The sequence below is a fragment of the Oncorhynchus kisutch genome, linkage group LG30, assembly GCF_002021735.2.
Source record: "Oncorhynchus kisutch isolate 150728-3 linkage group LG30, Okis_V2, whole genome shotgun sequence".
NCBI classification, from domain to species: domain Eukaryota; kingdom Metazoa; phylum Chordata; class Actinopteri; order Salmoniformes; family Salmonidae; genus Oncorhynchus; species Oncorhynchus kisutch.
In genome coordinates this window covers 39,997,817-40,013,062 of record NC_034203.2, presented here as the reverse complement: position 1 = coordinate 40,013,062, position 15,246 = coordinate 39,997,817, and the positions used below count along the sequence as shown (strand labels likewise).

General features: G+C 44.6%; 2 protein-coding genes across 5 annotated transcripts in view; one reads left to right on the top strand and one right to left on the bottom strand.

The window, feature by feature from the left end:
* The window catches only part of LOC109875244 (rho guanine nucleotide exchange factor 18), a 44,812-nt gene extending 37,628 nt beyond the window's left edge, over positions 1-7,184 (top strand). For both annotated transcript variants that reach the window (XM_031810423.1, XM_031810422.1), the window contains exons 18-22: positions 1,054-1,182; positions 1,292-1,735; positions 4,967-5,168; positions 6,137-6,235; positions 6,560-7,184. In XM_031810423.1, coding sequence (XP_031666283.1) covers positions 1,054-1,182; positions 1,292-1,735; positions 4,967-5,168; positions 6,137-6,235; positions 6,560-6,744 — 1,059 coding nt within the window. In that variant the 3' untranslated portion in view covers positions 6,745-7,184. The remainder of the gene's footprint in view (positions 1-1,053; positions 1,183-1,291; positions 1,736-4,966; positions 5,169-6,136; positions 6,236-6,559) is intronic.
* A 5,767-nt stretch (positions 7,185-12,951) lies between these two features.
* sppl2 (signal peptide peptidase-like 2) overlaps positions 12,952-15,246 on the bottom strand; it is a 29,000-nt gene continuing 26,705 nt past the window's right edge. For 2 of the 3 annotated variants that reach the window (XR_004206330.1, XM_031810006.1), the window contains exon 15: positions 12,952-14,502. Coding sequence is in view for 2 of the 3 variants with exons in the window: in XM_031810006.1 (XP_031665866.1) it covers positions 14,350-14,502 (153 nt within the window). In the remaining variant the exon portion in view is untranslated. Of the gene's footprint in view, positions 15,184-15,246 lie in introns of all 3 variants that reach the window. The other variant, XM_031810007.1, reaches the window with a different exon arrangement.

Sequence of the window (15,246 nt, the reverse complement as noted above, 5' to 3'; positions counted from 1 at the left end):
GGTGTTAGACCACTGTGATACAGCCTGAATGGAACCAGGGTGTTAGACCACTGTGATACAGCCTGGATGGAACCAGGGTGTTAGACTGCTGTGATACAGCCTGGATGGAACCAGGGTGTTAGACCACTGAGATACAGCCTGGATGGAACCAGGGTGTTAGACTGCTGTGATACAGCCTGGATGGAACCAGGGTGTTAGACCACTGTGATACAGCCTGGATGGAACCAGGGTGTTAGACCACTGTGATACAGCCTGGATGGAACCAGGGTGTTAGACCACTGTTATACAGCCTGAATGGAACCAGGGTGTTAGACCGCTGTGATACAGCCTGGATGGAACCAGGGTGTTAGACCACTGTGATACAGCCTGAATGGAACCAGGGTGTTGGACAACTGCGCCGCTCTGGAAAATTGTGGACTAAAGCGTTGTTATATAATCAGGTCTCTAAAAAATACCTCTTAGGCTAACAAAGGGGTAGGCCTATGCTTTCAGCCATTTCCTTTAACAACAGCCACAATACCCTCACATACTGTACCCTCACATAACCCCTCAATACCAGATCTGGTTTTAACTGAACACACCAAGCTCTTCATTTAAGACTGAGATATTTATACGGAGTGCACGGTGACTGACAACATGTATGGATAGTAGCCTAGAAGACCAGAGGGAAGAGTGACCCCTACCTGCCCTCCAACCCCACTTCCAGCAGCATCTGGTCTCCCATCCAGGGACCGACCAGGACCAACCGTGCATAGCTTCAGAGGCAAGCCAGTAGTCAGATGTAGTGTGGTATGTTGCTGACAGCGGAAGGTAGCCTAGCTGTCAGAGCAGTGGACCAGTAACCAAAAGGTTGCTGGTTCGAATACTCGAGTCGACATGGTGAAAAATCTGTCAGTGCCCTTGAGCAAGGCACTTATCCCTAATTTGCTTCAGGGTCACCGTGCTACTATGGCTGACCCTGTAAAACAACATATTAAACTGCACCTATCCGGTGTATGTGACAAAATGTATTTATTTAAAGTAATTTCCCTTTGTCATGTAACGTACCAACAGGATCTGGAGAGGCTGAGGGAGTCAATGAGGACGGTGGAAAAACAGAAGGAACACCTCAATACACAGATGAAGTTGAAGCAGAACAAGACCGTCACCAACCCTGGGAGTTTTAACTTCAAAGCTCAGCAGGTGGGGATGTGGTGTGGTCGTTAAGAACTGAGGACCAATAGTGTGAGGAGCTGTTGTTTATGTATTTGTAGATGTTTACATCATCCGGACATTCTATTCTTCTCCTCAGGCTCCCCTCTCCCAGTCCCTCCGAGGGGATCCTTCCCTCCTCTCCCAGTCCCTCCGAGTGGATCCTTCCCTTTCCCAGTCCTTCCGAGTGGATCCTTCCCTCTCCCAGTCCTTCCGAGTGGATCCTTCCCTCTCCCAGTCCTTCCGAGTGGATCCTTCCCTCTCCCAGTCCTTCCGAGTGGATCCTTCCCTCTCCCAGTCCTTCCGAGTGGATCCTTCCCTCTCCCAGTCCTTCCGAGTGGATCCTTCCCTCTCCCAGTCCTTCCGAGTGGATCCTTCCCTCTCCCAGTCCTTCCGAGGGGATCCTCCCTTCCTCTCCCAGTCCTTCCGAGGGGACCTGACAGCTGATTGGATGAAGGGAAGAGATGTGATCCAGATCCCCAAGGTCCTTGTCCCCCCCAGCCTCTCTGTAGCCACCAACATGTTCCTGGAGCAGCCCCCGGAGGTGAGCCACATAGGACGTAATAGGACAGTGCATTCAGAAAGTATTCAGACCCCCTGACTTCTTCCACATTTTTTTACGTTACAGCCTTATTCTAAAATGGAATACATCGTTTTTTCCCTCATCAATCTACACACATTACCCCATAATGACAAAGCAAAAATAGGTTTTTAGCTCATTTTATAAAAAATTCAACTGAAATATCACATTTACATACACAATATCACATTTAAATACACATTTCCCTGAGTACAAGGTGTTGAGACCCTGTACTCAGTACTTTATTGGTACACCTGTATTTGTGGAGTTTCTCCCATTCTTCTCTGCAGATCCTCTCAAGCTCTGTCAGGTTGGATGGGGAGTGTCGCTACACAGCTATTTTCAGGTCTCTCCAGAGATGTTTAATCGGGTTCAAGTCTGGGCTCTGGCTGGGCCACTCAAGGACATTCAGAGACTTGCCCGAACCCACTCTTGCATTGTTTTGGCTGTGTACTTAGGGTCGTTGTCCTGTTAACTTGTTATGGCTGCAATCCCGCTAACGGGATCGATATGACAACTACCAGTGAAAATAGAGGAAGCCAAATTCAAACCACAGAAATCTCATAATTACAATTCCTAAAACACACATGTCTTATATCATTTTAAAGTTAATCTTGTTGTTAATCCCACCAAAGTGTCTGATTTCAAATAGGCTTTTCAGCGAAAGCACTACAAACGATTATGTTAGGTCTCCACCAAACCACAATAAGCACAGCCATTTTCCAGCGAAATATAGCATTCACAAAAAGCAGAAATAGAGATAAAATGAATCACTAACCTTGAATTATCTTCATCAGATGACACTCATAGGACTTCATGTTACACAATACATGCATGTTTTGTTTGATAAAGTTCATATTTATATAAAAAAATCTGAGTTTACATTGGCGTATTAGGTTCACTAGTTACAAAAACATCAAGTAATTTTGCATAGCCACATCGTTTCAACAGAAATACTCATCATAAATGTAGATGATAATACAAGTTATACACATGGAATTATAGATATACCTCTCCTTAATGCAACCACTGTGTCAGATTTTTTTTTAAGTTTACGGAAAAAGCACACCATGCAATAATCTGAGACGGAGCTCAGAACAGTAGCCAAATTAGCAGCCATGTTGGAGTCAACAGAAACCAGAAAATACATGATAAATGTTTCCTTACCTTTGATGAACTTCATCAGAATACAGTCCTAGACATCCCAGGTCCACAATAAATGCTTGATTTGTTCGAAGATTTGTCCGTTATTTATGTCCAATTAGCTACTTTGGTTAGCGCGTTTGGTAAACATATCCAAAGTCACAAATCGCGTCCACTATAACGTGATGAAATGTCCAAAAGTTCCGTAACAGTCAGTAGAAACATGTCAACCGATGTACTGAATCAATCTTTAGAATGTTGTTTACATAGATCTTGAATAACATTCCAACCGGAGAATTAGAATGACTTCAGATGACCGGTGGAACGCAGGTCCTTCCCCTGTGAATGCGCATGGTGAAAGCATGGTCAACTCGTGGCAGTGGTGACTATTTCCTGTCTCATTCAACCCCCCTTCACATTAGTCATCAGACAAAGTTCTATTGACTGTTGACATCTAGTGGAAGGCGTAGGAAGTGAAAACTCATCCATATCTCGCTGTAATTTCAATGAGAGCTTGGTTGAAAATCTGCCACCCCCAGAAAAAATACAAACAGGAAGTGGAATTTCTCAGGTTTTTGCCTGCAATATGAGTTCTGTTATACTCTCAGACATAATTCAAACAGTTTTAGAAACTGCAGAGTGTTTTCTATCCAATACTAATAACAATATGCATATGTTAGCAACTGAGACTGAGGAGCTGGCCGTTTACAATGGGCACCTTTTCATCCAAGCTACTCAATACTGCCCCTGTAGCCATAAAAAGTTCAAAGGTGAACCTTTGCCCAGTCTGAGGTCCTGAGAGCTCTGGAGCAGGTTTTCATCAAGGATCTCTGTTCAGCTTTCCCTTGATCCTGACTAGTCTCCCAGTACCTGCTGCTGAAAAACATCCCCACAGCATGATGCTGCCACCACCATGCTTCACCGTAGGGTTGGTGCCAGGTTTCCTCCTAAAGTTCAATCTTGGTTTCATCAGACCAGAGAATCTTGTTTCCCATTGTATGAGAATCATTTAGGTGGGCTGTGGGCTGTCATGTGCCTTTTACTCAGGAGTAGCTTCCGTCTGGCCACTCTACCATAAAGGCCTAATTTGTGGAGTGCTGCACATATGGTTTTCCTTCTGGAAGGTTCTCCCATCTCCGCAGAGGAATTCTGGAGCTCTGTCAGAGTGACCATCGGGACCAGGGCTTTTCTCCCCCGATTGCTTAGTTTGGCCCAGCGGCCAGCTCTAGGAAGAGTCTTGGCGGTTCCAAACTTCTTCCATTTAACGATGGAAGCCACTGTGTTCTTGGGGTCCTTCAACAATTCCTTCGACCTCATGGCTTGGTTTTTACTCTGACATGCACCGTCAACTGTGGGACCTTATATAGATAGGTGTGTGCCTTTCTAAATCCTGTCCAATCAATTGAATTTACCACATATGGATCCAATCAAGTTGTAGAATCATCTCAAGGATGATCAATGGAACAGGATGCATCTGAGCTCAATTTTCGGTGTATCATAGTAAAGGTAGCAAAGGTACTTATGTAAATAAGGTATTTCAGTTTTTTATTTGTTATAAATTTGCACAAATTTCTAAAAACCTGTTTTTGCTTTGTCATTATGGGGTATTGTGTGTAGATTGACAATGGGAAAAAATGATTGAATCCCTTTTAGAATAAGGCTGTAACGTAACAGAATGTGGGAAAGGTTGAGGGGTCTGAATACTTTCCAAATGCACTGTACCGACCATGGTTTTCTAGAAATCCCAGTTAGAGGATTCCTGGAATCAGGAAATAGTACTTTGTCAAGTTACCAGTATTTTTCAACCCTAACCAACTACGTGAATGTGTGCTCACTTCCCAGTGTTTTTCTATTGTAACGTGTTGTTCAATAGTGTATTGATATTGTGCATTTTGCATGCTGAATTTCCATGGAAATGGACTGAACATGTTCCCATTCGGTGCACTTGGTACAACACTCTTGCCAGTTAGATCTCCATAGCTGTGTGTTGTAACTCATTTTCCAGTAGTTCTTTCACAGTTATATTCATAACTTTACGTTATCGTATCTTAGGTGCCCCCTCGCAGGGAGAGCATCAGCCCCGGGCCCCCTAAACCGGAGTTCCCCATCCACCTGATCAGCACAACCAACCAGGTGGTTCACAAACCAGGGGCCGTGCAACAGCAGATACCCACCAAGCTGGCTGTCCTTGGTAACAAGGGAAAGGAGAAGAGCAGTAAGAAGAGATCCCACCACAAGCGCAATCACAGCGCAGGTAAGAACTCGGCTCAGTAGAACTCGGCTCAGTAGAACTTGGCGCAGGTCAGAGCACGGCGCAGGTCAGAACAGAACAGAACATGGCGCAGGTCAGAGCAGAACACGGCGCAGGTCAGAACAGAACAGAGCACGGCGCAGGTCAGAACAGAACAGAGCACGGCGCAGGTCAGAACAGAACACGGCTCAGGTCAGAACAGAACACGGCGCAGATCAGAACAGAACACGGCTCCGGTCATAACGGAACAGAACACGGCTCCGGTCATAACGGAACAGAACACGGCTCCGGTCATAACGGAACAGAACACGGCTCCGGTCATAACGGAACAGAACACGGCTCCGGTCATAACGGAACAGAACACGGCTCCGGTCATAACGGAACAGAACACGGCTCCGGTCATAACGGAACAGAACACGGCTCCGGTCAGAACGGAACAGAACACGGCTCCGGTCAGAACGGAACAGAACACGGCTCAGGTCAGAACGGAACAGAACACGGCTCCGGTCAGAACGGAACAGAACACGGCTCAGGTCAGAACGGAACAGAACACGGCTCAGGTCATAACGGAGCAGAACACGGCTCAGGTCAGAACGTAACAGAACACGGCTCAGGTCAGAACGTAACAGAACACGGCTCAGGTCATAACGTAACAGAACACGGCTCAGGTCAGAACGGAGCAGAACACGGCTCAGGTCATAACGGAACAGAACACGGCTCAGGTCAGAACGGAACAGAACACGGCTCAGGTCAGAACGGAACAGAACACGGCTCAGGTCAGAACGGAACAGAACACGGCTCAGGTCAGAACGGAACAACACGGCTCACTGGAATGGTATCAAACACATGGTTTCTATGCATTTGATGCCATTCCATTTGCTCTGTTCCAGACATTATTATGAGCTGTCCTCCCCTCAGCATCCTCCACTGATCTCCATAGTTCTGATGCAGTGTTGTCTTTCCTCCTGCAGCGTCCATAGAAATGTCTCAGTTGGTGCCGATCAGAGTGACAGGAAATCAGAGTCTGAGAGGGAAGAAGACTGTGAGCCCACAGAGAAACTACCAATCAGGTAAGAGCCCTCACTGATACTACCAATTAGGTAAGAGCCCTCACAGAAACTACATCAGGTAAAACCCGTTACTGATTCTACCAATCAGGTAAGAGCCCTCACTGATACTACCAATCAGGTAAGAGCCCTCACAGATGCTACCAATCAGGTAAGAGCCCTCACAGATGCTACCAATCAGGTAAGAGCCCTCACTGGACCTACCAATCATCTAAGACGAGAACCTTGGGAGTTCCAGATACATATTGTCGATTTTTACTGTTTTAACAGGAACTAAATTAACACACACAATAATTAAGTTAACCGTACTCTGTTATGCCTCTTCAGATGATTTCTTCAGTCCTCCAGAGCCCCTGTCCAGCGCTAAGCCCTCCCAGAACCTGTCGTCCAGCAGCAGCATGAGGACCAATAACCAGAGCCACGTCCCTCCACCCAAACCTCCACCTCCCCCTCCACCCTTCCCCAAAGACATAGCAAGCAAACCAACCAAGGAACACGTTATCTACCTGTAAGGACACCAAAACCCTATAAGCCAGGGCTCTGAAACTGGCGGCCCATGTGCTAAAACCGGCCCACGAGTGATTTATATTTGGCCCGCCAAAGCTCTGTCCACAGTAAAGATGTGATTATATATTTTTTTTACTGATTGGGCTTTCTAATTGCTGGTACTTATTGAGTTCCTGTTGAATTTCCACATTTCCAAAATTCATTTCTATTGTTTGCATGAGTGCTTGTCTCTAAACTCTCTCTGCACTCAAGTCTTTATGTTTTTAAGCCTTTTTAAAGATGATTTAAAGTCATGTTAGGAAGCTGGTTATTACTTTGAATTGTTTACAGGTCTGAGGTGCCAAGCACGTTACCTCAGAGCGCATTAGAAACTCTTTTAAATCTGAATTGACCTGTTCCTCGTTTTGTATTTCTTCATGTCATAGAATATATGGAAGTAAATGTTCATTTAGCTGTGAGGTGTAAAACTGACCAGTTTACCAGACGCAGATTAAGTTTAGTCCAGGACTAAAAATAGATTCTCAATTGAGATTCTCCCAATTAAAAAAAAAAATTTAGTCCAAGACTAGGCTTAATCTGTGTCCGGGAAATGGGCCCTTATGGTATGGGAATTCTGGTGTATTTTAACACTGTGAATAATAATGACTACTGTACTAAATTATGCCAATTCTACTGTGGTTTTATGCCATTTTGTGATTTGTGTTATGAAGTTTACAGGAGAGGGTTTCATGACATTTTGTCAGACAGCTTCTCCACACCCATATCAACATGGATTTGTTGTCAGTCATGTTTTAGTTTAGTTTTACGACAGGAAGGGTTGTGTGTGAGAGTGAAATGTTAGAACTATCGTATGTGTGTACTTTGAACAAGAGGCAAAGCGTTTTGCCAGATGGTTTTCTTCATCGTGTAACTGTCAAAAGGTTATGTTCTGGGAACCAAGGAACTTTTTGAACAATGTTCTATCGGGGAAGATGTTTGGAAGGATTTGTGAAGTATGTTGCTCCTGGTTACACAGTTTCCAGTGAACACAGTCTGGGAATAGAATTAGAACACGTATGACAAAACATTTGTTTCTACTATGGTGTTACTTCTAACCTGGGTGGTTCCAGCCCTGAATGCTGATTGGCTGACAACCGTGGTATATCAGACCGTATACCACGGGTATGACAAAACACTTGTTTTTACTGCTCTAATTACGTCGGAATTATCTTCTAAATGGAATCTCCCTATAACACGTGTTCTATTGTTTCTACTGTTGTTGTACCTTCTAACCTGGGTGGTTCCAGCCCTGAATGCTGATTGGCTGACAGCCATGGTATATCAGACCGTATACCACGGGTATGACAAAACATTTGTTTTTACTGCTCTAATTACGTCCGGTAACCAGTTTATAATAGCAATAAGGCACCTCTGGGGTTTGTGGTATATGGCCAATATATCACGGCTAAGGGCTGTATCCAGGCACTCCGCGTTGCGTCGTGTGTAAGAACAGCCCTTAGCCATGGTATATTGGCCATATACCACACCTCCTCTGGCCTTATTGCTTAAATATATATATATTTATATATATATATGGTCTGGACATTCTGCTGTGATGTTGATGTCCTGGTGAACTGTTGTGGTTCCCATCCACAGCCGATGGAAGGAATAAAAAATAATTATGATGCCTGTAATCAGCCTTGCCTGTTTGTTTCTAGAAGGAGGGCTCAGTCAAGTCAGGCCGGGATTCAATCCAATAGTTTCCTTGAAAATCTGCATTGGCGTAATCGGATTGAATCCCCGGCCTCAATGTCACCTCCGAATGACTCACTTCCTCCCATCCCATGTCCAGTCTGAAAAGGCAGTGAAGCAGAGCAAGGTCCAAGCAGTTCTGTCGTCCCCCACCAGAATAGAACAGTGGCCTGTAATAGTTAGTCGTGTATGTTTTGCCTCCAGTTCAGCCCCTCAATGGGTGAATCTCAATTGTATTTCCTTGATTCCTTTCATCCTCTCGCTTCATAAAACTTGGATGAGGTCAGAGGTCAAAACCCATCTGACCGGCAACCTCAGAATTATAGTCACCATTCTTCTTCTGTTGCTAATATAAAACATTCAGTTGGTGGTATATGACCTGGCAGTAACTAGAGTTCTGAATGGAGAGTCTGTCTGACTGGGAGAGTTACTCCGGGAGCCGGTGGAGATTTGATGCCCTGTCACTACCTGGTTGCCTGGTCCTGTTTGCCTGGTCCTGTTTGCCTGGTCCTGTTTGCCTGGTCCTGTTTGCCTGGTCCTGTTTGCCTGGTCCTGTTTGCCTGGTCCTGTTTGCCTGGTCCTGGTTGCCTGGTCCTGGTTGCCTGGTCCTGGTTGCCTGGTCCTGGTTGCCTGGTCCTGGTTGCCTGGTCCTGGTTGCCTGGTCCTGGTTGCCTGGTCCTGGTTGCCTGGTCCTGGTTGCCTGGTCCTGGTTGCCTGGTCCTGGTTGCCTGGTCCTGGTTGCCTGGTCCTGGTTGCCTGGTCCTGGTTGCCTGGTCCTGCCCGTTAGCGCTGATGAAGTCTCCTCTGGCTCCCAGAGTGACTCTCCCAGTCAGACAGACTCTCCATTCAGAACTGATGATTCACACAGCACTGCAGCGCCTCCCTTGGCTCTCATCTCATCAGCAAGGCAGGCACACATTGTGGAGAGAAGGCTAGAGAGTCTGACTGCTGTGAGAGTGTAATTTGAGACGGGGCCAGAATAAAAAGGGTCATTCATATTCAGTTGCAGTACAACTCTTGCTACTGCCAGGTCATATACCACCAACTGAATGTTTTATATTAGCAACAGAAGAAGAATGGTGACTATATTTCTGAGGTTGGCAATGATGAAGCCATGTTGAGGATGAAATGCATTGTTTATTTATTTTGGCGTATTCCTCCTCAGATGTTTAAAAACCACCTGGTGACGTCATCAAATAACCCTGTTGAATATCTCATCTCATTGGCTGCAAAATAGTGTGCAGATGAATCTGACAAGGCACTCTCCCTGACCAACCAGCTTCTTCCGTCAAGACTCTTGACTTCTTATCTCTAACCCCTATCCTTTGACCTCTAGCAGACTGTTAAAATAGTGGTGTTCCTCTGCTAATATGTTGGTGACACATGCCAGATCTTAGGTATAGGTGTTTTATCCATCAGCTAACCGCATGTTATAGCAATCTGGTGCCCGACGGCACAGTCGATGACGTGGCACGCAACCATTGGTTGATGCAGGGGAACACCACCTATATTTCCAGTACTGACCAGGTCCTTCCTGTGTTTGGACTCGTGGCTGTGATGAAATGAACGGGAACAACAAAAAAACTCAAATCTACTTTGTTTAGCTACGGAATATACAGTGGGGTCAGGAATTATTGGCACCCTTGATAAAGATTAGCAAAAAAGACAGTATAAAATAAATAATGCAAATACTGAGCTATGTTATATGCTCAAACTAACCTGAACAAAAATATGAACGCAACATGCAACAATTTCAAAGATTTTACTGAGTTACAGTTCATATAAGGAAATCAGTCAAATTAAATTAATAAATTTGTCCCTAATCTATGGATTTCACCTGACTGGGTGGGGGGGCAGCCATGGGGTGGGCCTGGGCACACCCAATCAGAATGGCCCGCAAAAGGGCATAGGCCCCGCAAAATAACTTTATTACAGACATAAATACTCCTCAGTTTCATCAGCTGTCCGGGTTGCTGGTCTTCGACGATCCCGCAGGTGAAGAAGCCGGATGTGAAGGTCCTGGGCTGGCGTGGTTACACGTGGTCTGTGGTTGTGTGGCCGGTTAGACGTAATGCAAAATTCTCCACAAATGACGGAGGCGGCTTATGGTAGAGAAATTAACATTCTTTGGCAATAGCTCTGGCGGACTATCCTGCAGTCAGCATGCCAATTGCACGTTCCCTCAAAACTTTATCTGTGGCATTGCGTTGTATGTCAGAACTGCACATTTTTCATGATTACTGATCAATTTCTTCATACATTTATAATTAGTAGGTTTTATGTTTTCACAAATATTTTTTATTTTGTACGTATGTATTGTATATCGTGGTGTGGTGTTCATATAAGCCTACATCTGCACTGTTTTTTATTTCATTCGTTTTTTTGTATTTATCTCATTTTCTTTGGTGCAAATTATTATTTTTGACTGGCCTTTTATTGTCCCCAGCACAAGGTGCACCCCTGTAATGATCATGCTGTTTAATCAACATATTGATATGCCACACCTGTCGGGTGGATGGATTATCTTGGCAAAGGAAAAATGCTCACTAACAGGGATGTAAACAAATTTTGTGCACAACTTTTTTTGAGAAATAAGCATTTTGTGTGTATGAAATATTTCTGGTTTCTTTTATTTCAACTAATGAAACACGGGACCAACACTTTAAATATTGCGTTTTTATATATATTTTTGTTTAGTATAGGTGCCGGTACTGTTTATATTTAGGTGTTGGAACTCAAAAATACTTTTAACCTAATTTTCTATCAGTTAAGGAACTGTTTATATTGAGGTGCAGGAACTGAAACAGTAGAAACATCTGAGGTGCCGGTATTCAGAGAGCTCCTGCCCAAGCCAAGCACGGGTTGAGTCCCAAATGGACCCTGGTTCAAAAGTAGTGCACTATAAAAGGAAGCATGGTGCCATTTGGGATGCACACCAACAAATATTTTGCAAATGTATTGTTTTTTAAAAAATTTAAAAGTTACTGGAGAATTGAGACAATTGATTATAAGCTAAAGCAAAAAAAAAAGAAACGTCCCTTTTTCAGGACCTTTGTCTTTCAAAGATAATTTGTAAAACATCCAAATAACTTCAAATCTTCATTGTAAAGGGTTTACACACTGTTTCCCATGCTTGTTCAATGAACCGTAAACAATTAATGAACATGCACCTGTGGACCGGTTAAGACACTAACAGGTTACAGACGGTAGGCAATTAAGGTCACAGTTATGAAAACTTAGGACACTAAAGAGGCCTTTCTACTGACTCTGAAAAACACCAAAAGAAAGATGCTCAGGGTCCCTGCTCATCTGCGTGAACATGCCTTAGGCATGCTGCAAGGAGGCATGAGGACTGCAGATGTGGCCAGAGAAATAAATTGCAATGTCTGTACTGTGAGACGCCTAAGACAGCGCTACAGGGAGACAGGACGGACAACTGATCGTCCTCGCAGTGGCAGACCACGTGTAACAACATCTGCACAGGATCGGTACATCCGAACATCACACCTGCGGGACAGGTACAGAATGGCAACAACAACTGCCCTAGTTACCCCAGGAACGCACAATCCCTCCATCAGTGCTCAGACTGTCCGCAATAGGCTGAGAGAGGCTGGACTGAAGGCTTGTAGGCCTGTTGTAAGGCAGGTCCTCACCAGACATCACCGGCAACAACGATGCCTATGGCCACAAACCCACTGTCGCTGGACCAGACAGGACTGGCAAAATGTGCTCTTCACTGACGAGTCGCGGTTTTGTCTCACCAGGGGTGATGGTCAGATTCGCGTTTATCGTCGAAGAAATGAGTATTACACCGAGGCCTGTACTCTGGAGCGAGATCGCTTTCGAGGTGGAGGGTCCATTGTGGTCTGTGGCGGTGTGTCACAACATCATCGGACTGAGCTTGTTGTCATTGCAGGCAATCTCAACGCTGTGCGTTACAGGGAAGACATCCTCCTCCCTCATATGGTACCCTTCCTGCAGGTTCATCCTGACATGACCTTCCAGCATGACAATACCACCAGCCATACTGCTCGTTCTGTGCGTGATTTCCTGCAAGACAGGAATGTCAGTGTTCTGCCATGGAGCGAAGAGCCCGCATCTCAATACCATTGAGCACATCTGGGACCTGTTGGATCGGAGGGTGAGTGCTAGGGCCATTCCCCCCAGAAATGTCCGGGAACTTGCAGGTGCCTTGGTGGAAAAGTGGGGTAACATTTCACAGCAAGAACTGGCAAATCTGGTGCAGTCCATGAGGAGATGCACTGCAGAACTTAATTCTGTTGGTGGCCACACCAGATACAGACTGTTACTTTTGATTTTGACCCCCCCCCCCCTGTTCAGGGACACATTATTCAATTTCTATTAATCACATGTCTGTGGAAGTTGTTCAGTTTATGTCTCAGTTGTTGAATCTTGTTATGTTCATACAAATATTTACACATGTTAAGTTTGCTGAAAATAAACACAGTTGACAGTGAGAGGACGTTTTTTTTTGTTGCTGAGTTTATTATCATGAGACAACCCCCCCCCCCCTCCCCCCAAACAACAACAGTATCACTTATCAGTTTAAGAAACATAATAAACTAACACATGAATACAGAACTCTGTCTTCATAAAGCACAGAGACATTCCAATTGTAACCATGGACACCAGTAAGGCCAAAACCCATTAAGACAATATGAATTATATAACCAAAATTGGTCGCTCTACATTAGGTCTCCTTATAACCCATGTGTTCACATGGTAGCTACATACCAGTAAGTAGTTAGTGTAATTAGTTACAACTTTAAAAACTGTTAAACACGTTTAAGTACTATTTGAACCTAGCTGCCAACAATGTAATTACACCTATATACTACTGTATGTATCTACCACATAAATACATGGGTTTTTACACCTAATGGAAAATGGGACCACAAAATCTACTAGAGAAACGGAGTGGACAACATTAACTGTTGCACCCTTAGTATTATATAAAGACAGTGTGTAAGCTACTATATAAACCACACACTATTGTTGACAGCCTGGTCTAAACCAAACCCATAGCATGCAAAAACAATAAAAAGGTCAAAAGTTCAGATTTAAACCAAATCAAAAAAACTATTGGAGAAGGTTTCCCGGGCACGGATGAAGCCTTATCCAGGATTTATAACAATTTACAAGGAGATTCTCCATTAAGCTTGCTTTTTAACTGCCCCTTGACCCCCTGCCCCTTGACCCCCTAAATCGATAATCATTCAATCCCGTTTAGGTCGTTGAGAATCCATGATAGCACCACATGATATAGGGTATGTAGTACGGGTATGTAGTATGGGTATGTAGTACGGTAGATACTTAATCTGTCATAAACAGAGAGACAGGCCGTAGTGTGGTTCTTCTTCTTCAAGGTACTTAATAAAGGAGATTGGGAAAAATTGGGAACAAGCTAACCGACAGAGCTTCTGATGGTAGGACTGCAACACATTGACCTTCTAGTTGTGGAGATTGTTGACTGCTATTTTGCATAGGACTGGTGGGATAAATGGTGAACTGAAGGACAGGAGAGGACAAAAACGTCTATTTTATGTGACAGGATGATAAAACTCATGAGAGGGGCGTTAAGTCAGCGTAGGTCGCAGTCGGGGCTGTGTATGTTGTGCATCATCCAGGACTCTCAGCCAGTGCTGATCCCTGCTGACCCCAAGGTGTTTCACACGTTGAAGAACTGCCACTGTAGGTTGAGTGCCCTCCCTCGCTCCCATCTGTCCTTTTCTTACCCTTTTTCACACCAAGTGCACTGAAATGTTTATCATTTGTTTAAGAACTTATAGTGTTCCATTGAGATCCTATGTGTCAAAAATAAAATGAAATTAATAAGAAATTGGCATCCTAGAAGTCCTTTACTCTGATTTGCTGGCCTCTTTCTCTGGAAGGGGAGTGTCCTCACTCTGATTGGTTGCATCAGGACCTTGTGGCTCAGGATTGGTGAGGGGGTCATCTGTGGGTGGTCCTGGGGTTTGCATACAGTTGATTGGTTGCAGAACTATGGGAGGCTGAGAGGGATATACAGAGTGGAGACATCAGACCACTGTGGAGCAAGTCTGGGAGACAGACTATTGCCAACAATAGGCACACAGATAAGATTGTTTATGCAGGATGCCAACAAAATATACAGCCATTCCTCTCAACAAGTGGATCAATCGGCTTGATGGTTTTTCTACCATGAGGTTGCTGTCCTTCACTAGAATCACCACTGACTGGAGGAGTGTGTTAGCCAGCCTGGTAGACCGTTAGCAGAGGTATGGCTGTACATTGAGCTTGAAAACACCTCAGATAAAACTGGTGCCCTGTGTTGGCCTTACAGCACAAACCTATTTGGGGACCATGCTACCTCAGACACACAGAGGGGAAAAAAACATTCTCAGGAAGGAAAGTTGCTTCAGAGCACCTGGTTTCACACCACATTCAAACCCAGTAGCTTATAGAAGCATCTTCACAATTTGCAGTTCAGAGAAAATGGGTGAGAGACAGTTCAGAACACTCCCCTTGTCATCACCAGATACAATTCATGTTGTCAATGTGTGAATTCATCACGACTCTACCTACCAATAGTGTTTAATGACCCTAGAAGTATCTATTCTAACACCACAGGACAATCTATTAAGACAATATGACACTTATCTAGGAGCAGAGGAATACAATGGGAGAATCCAGGCTGGTGGCAGACACAGACCCTGGAGCCCTCAGCAGCAAAGCAGAGAACCCACAGTAAAATGACAGTAGAGGACAGGAAGGGG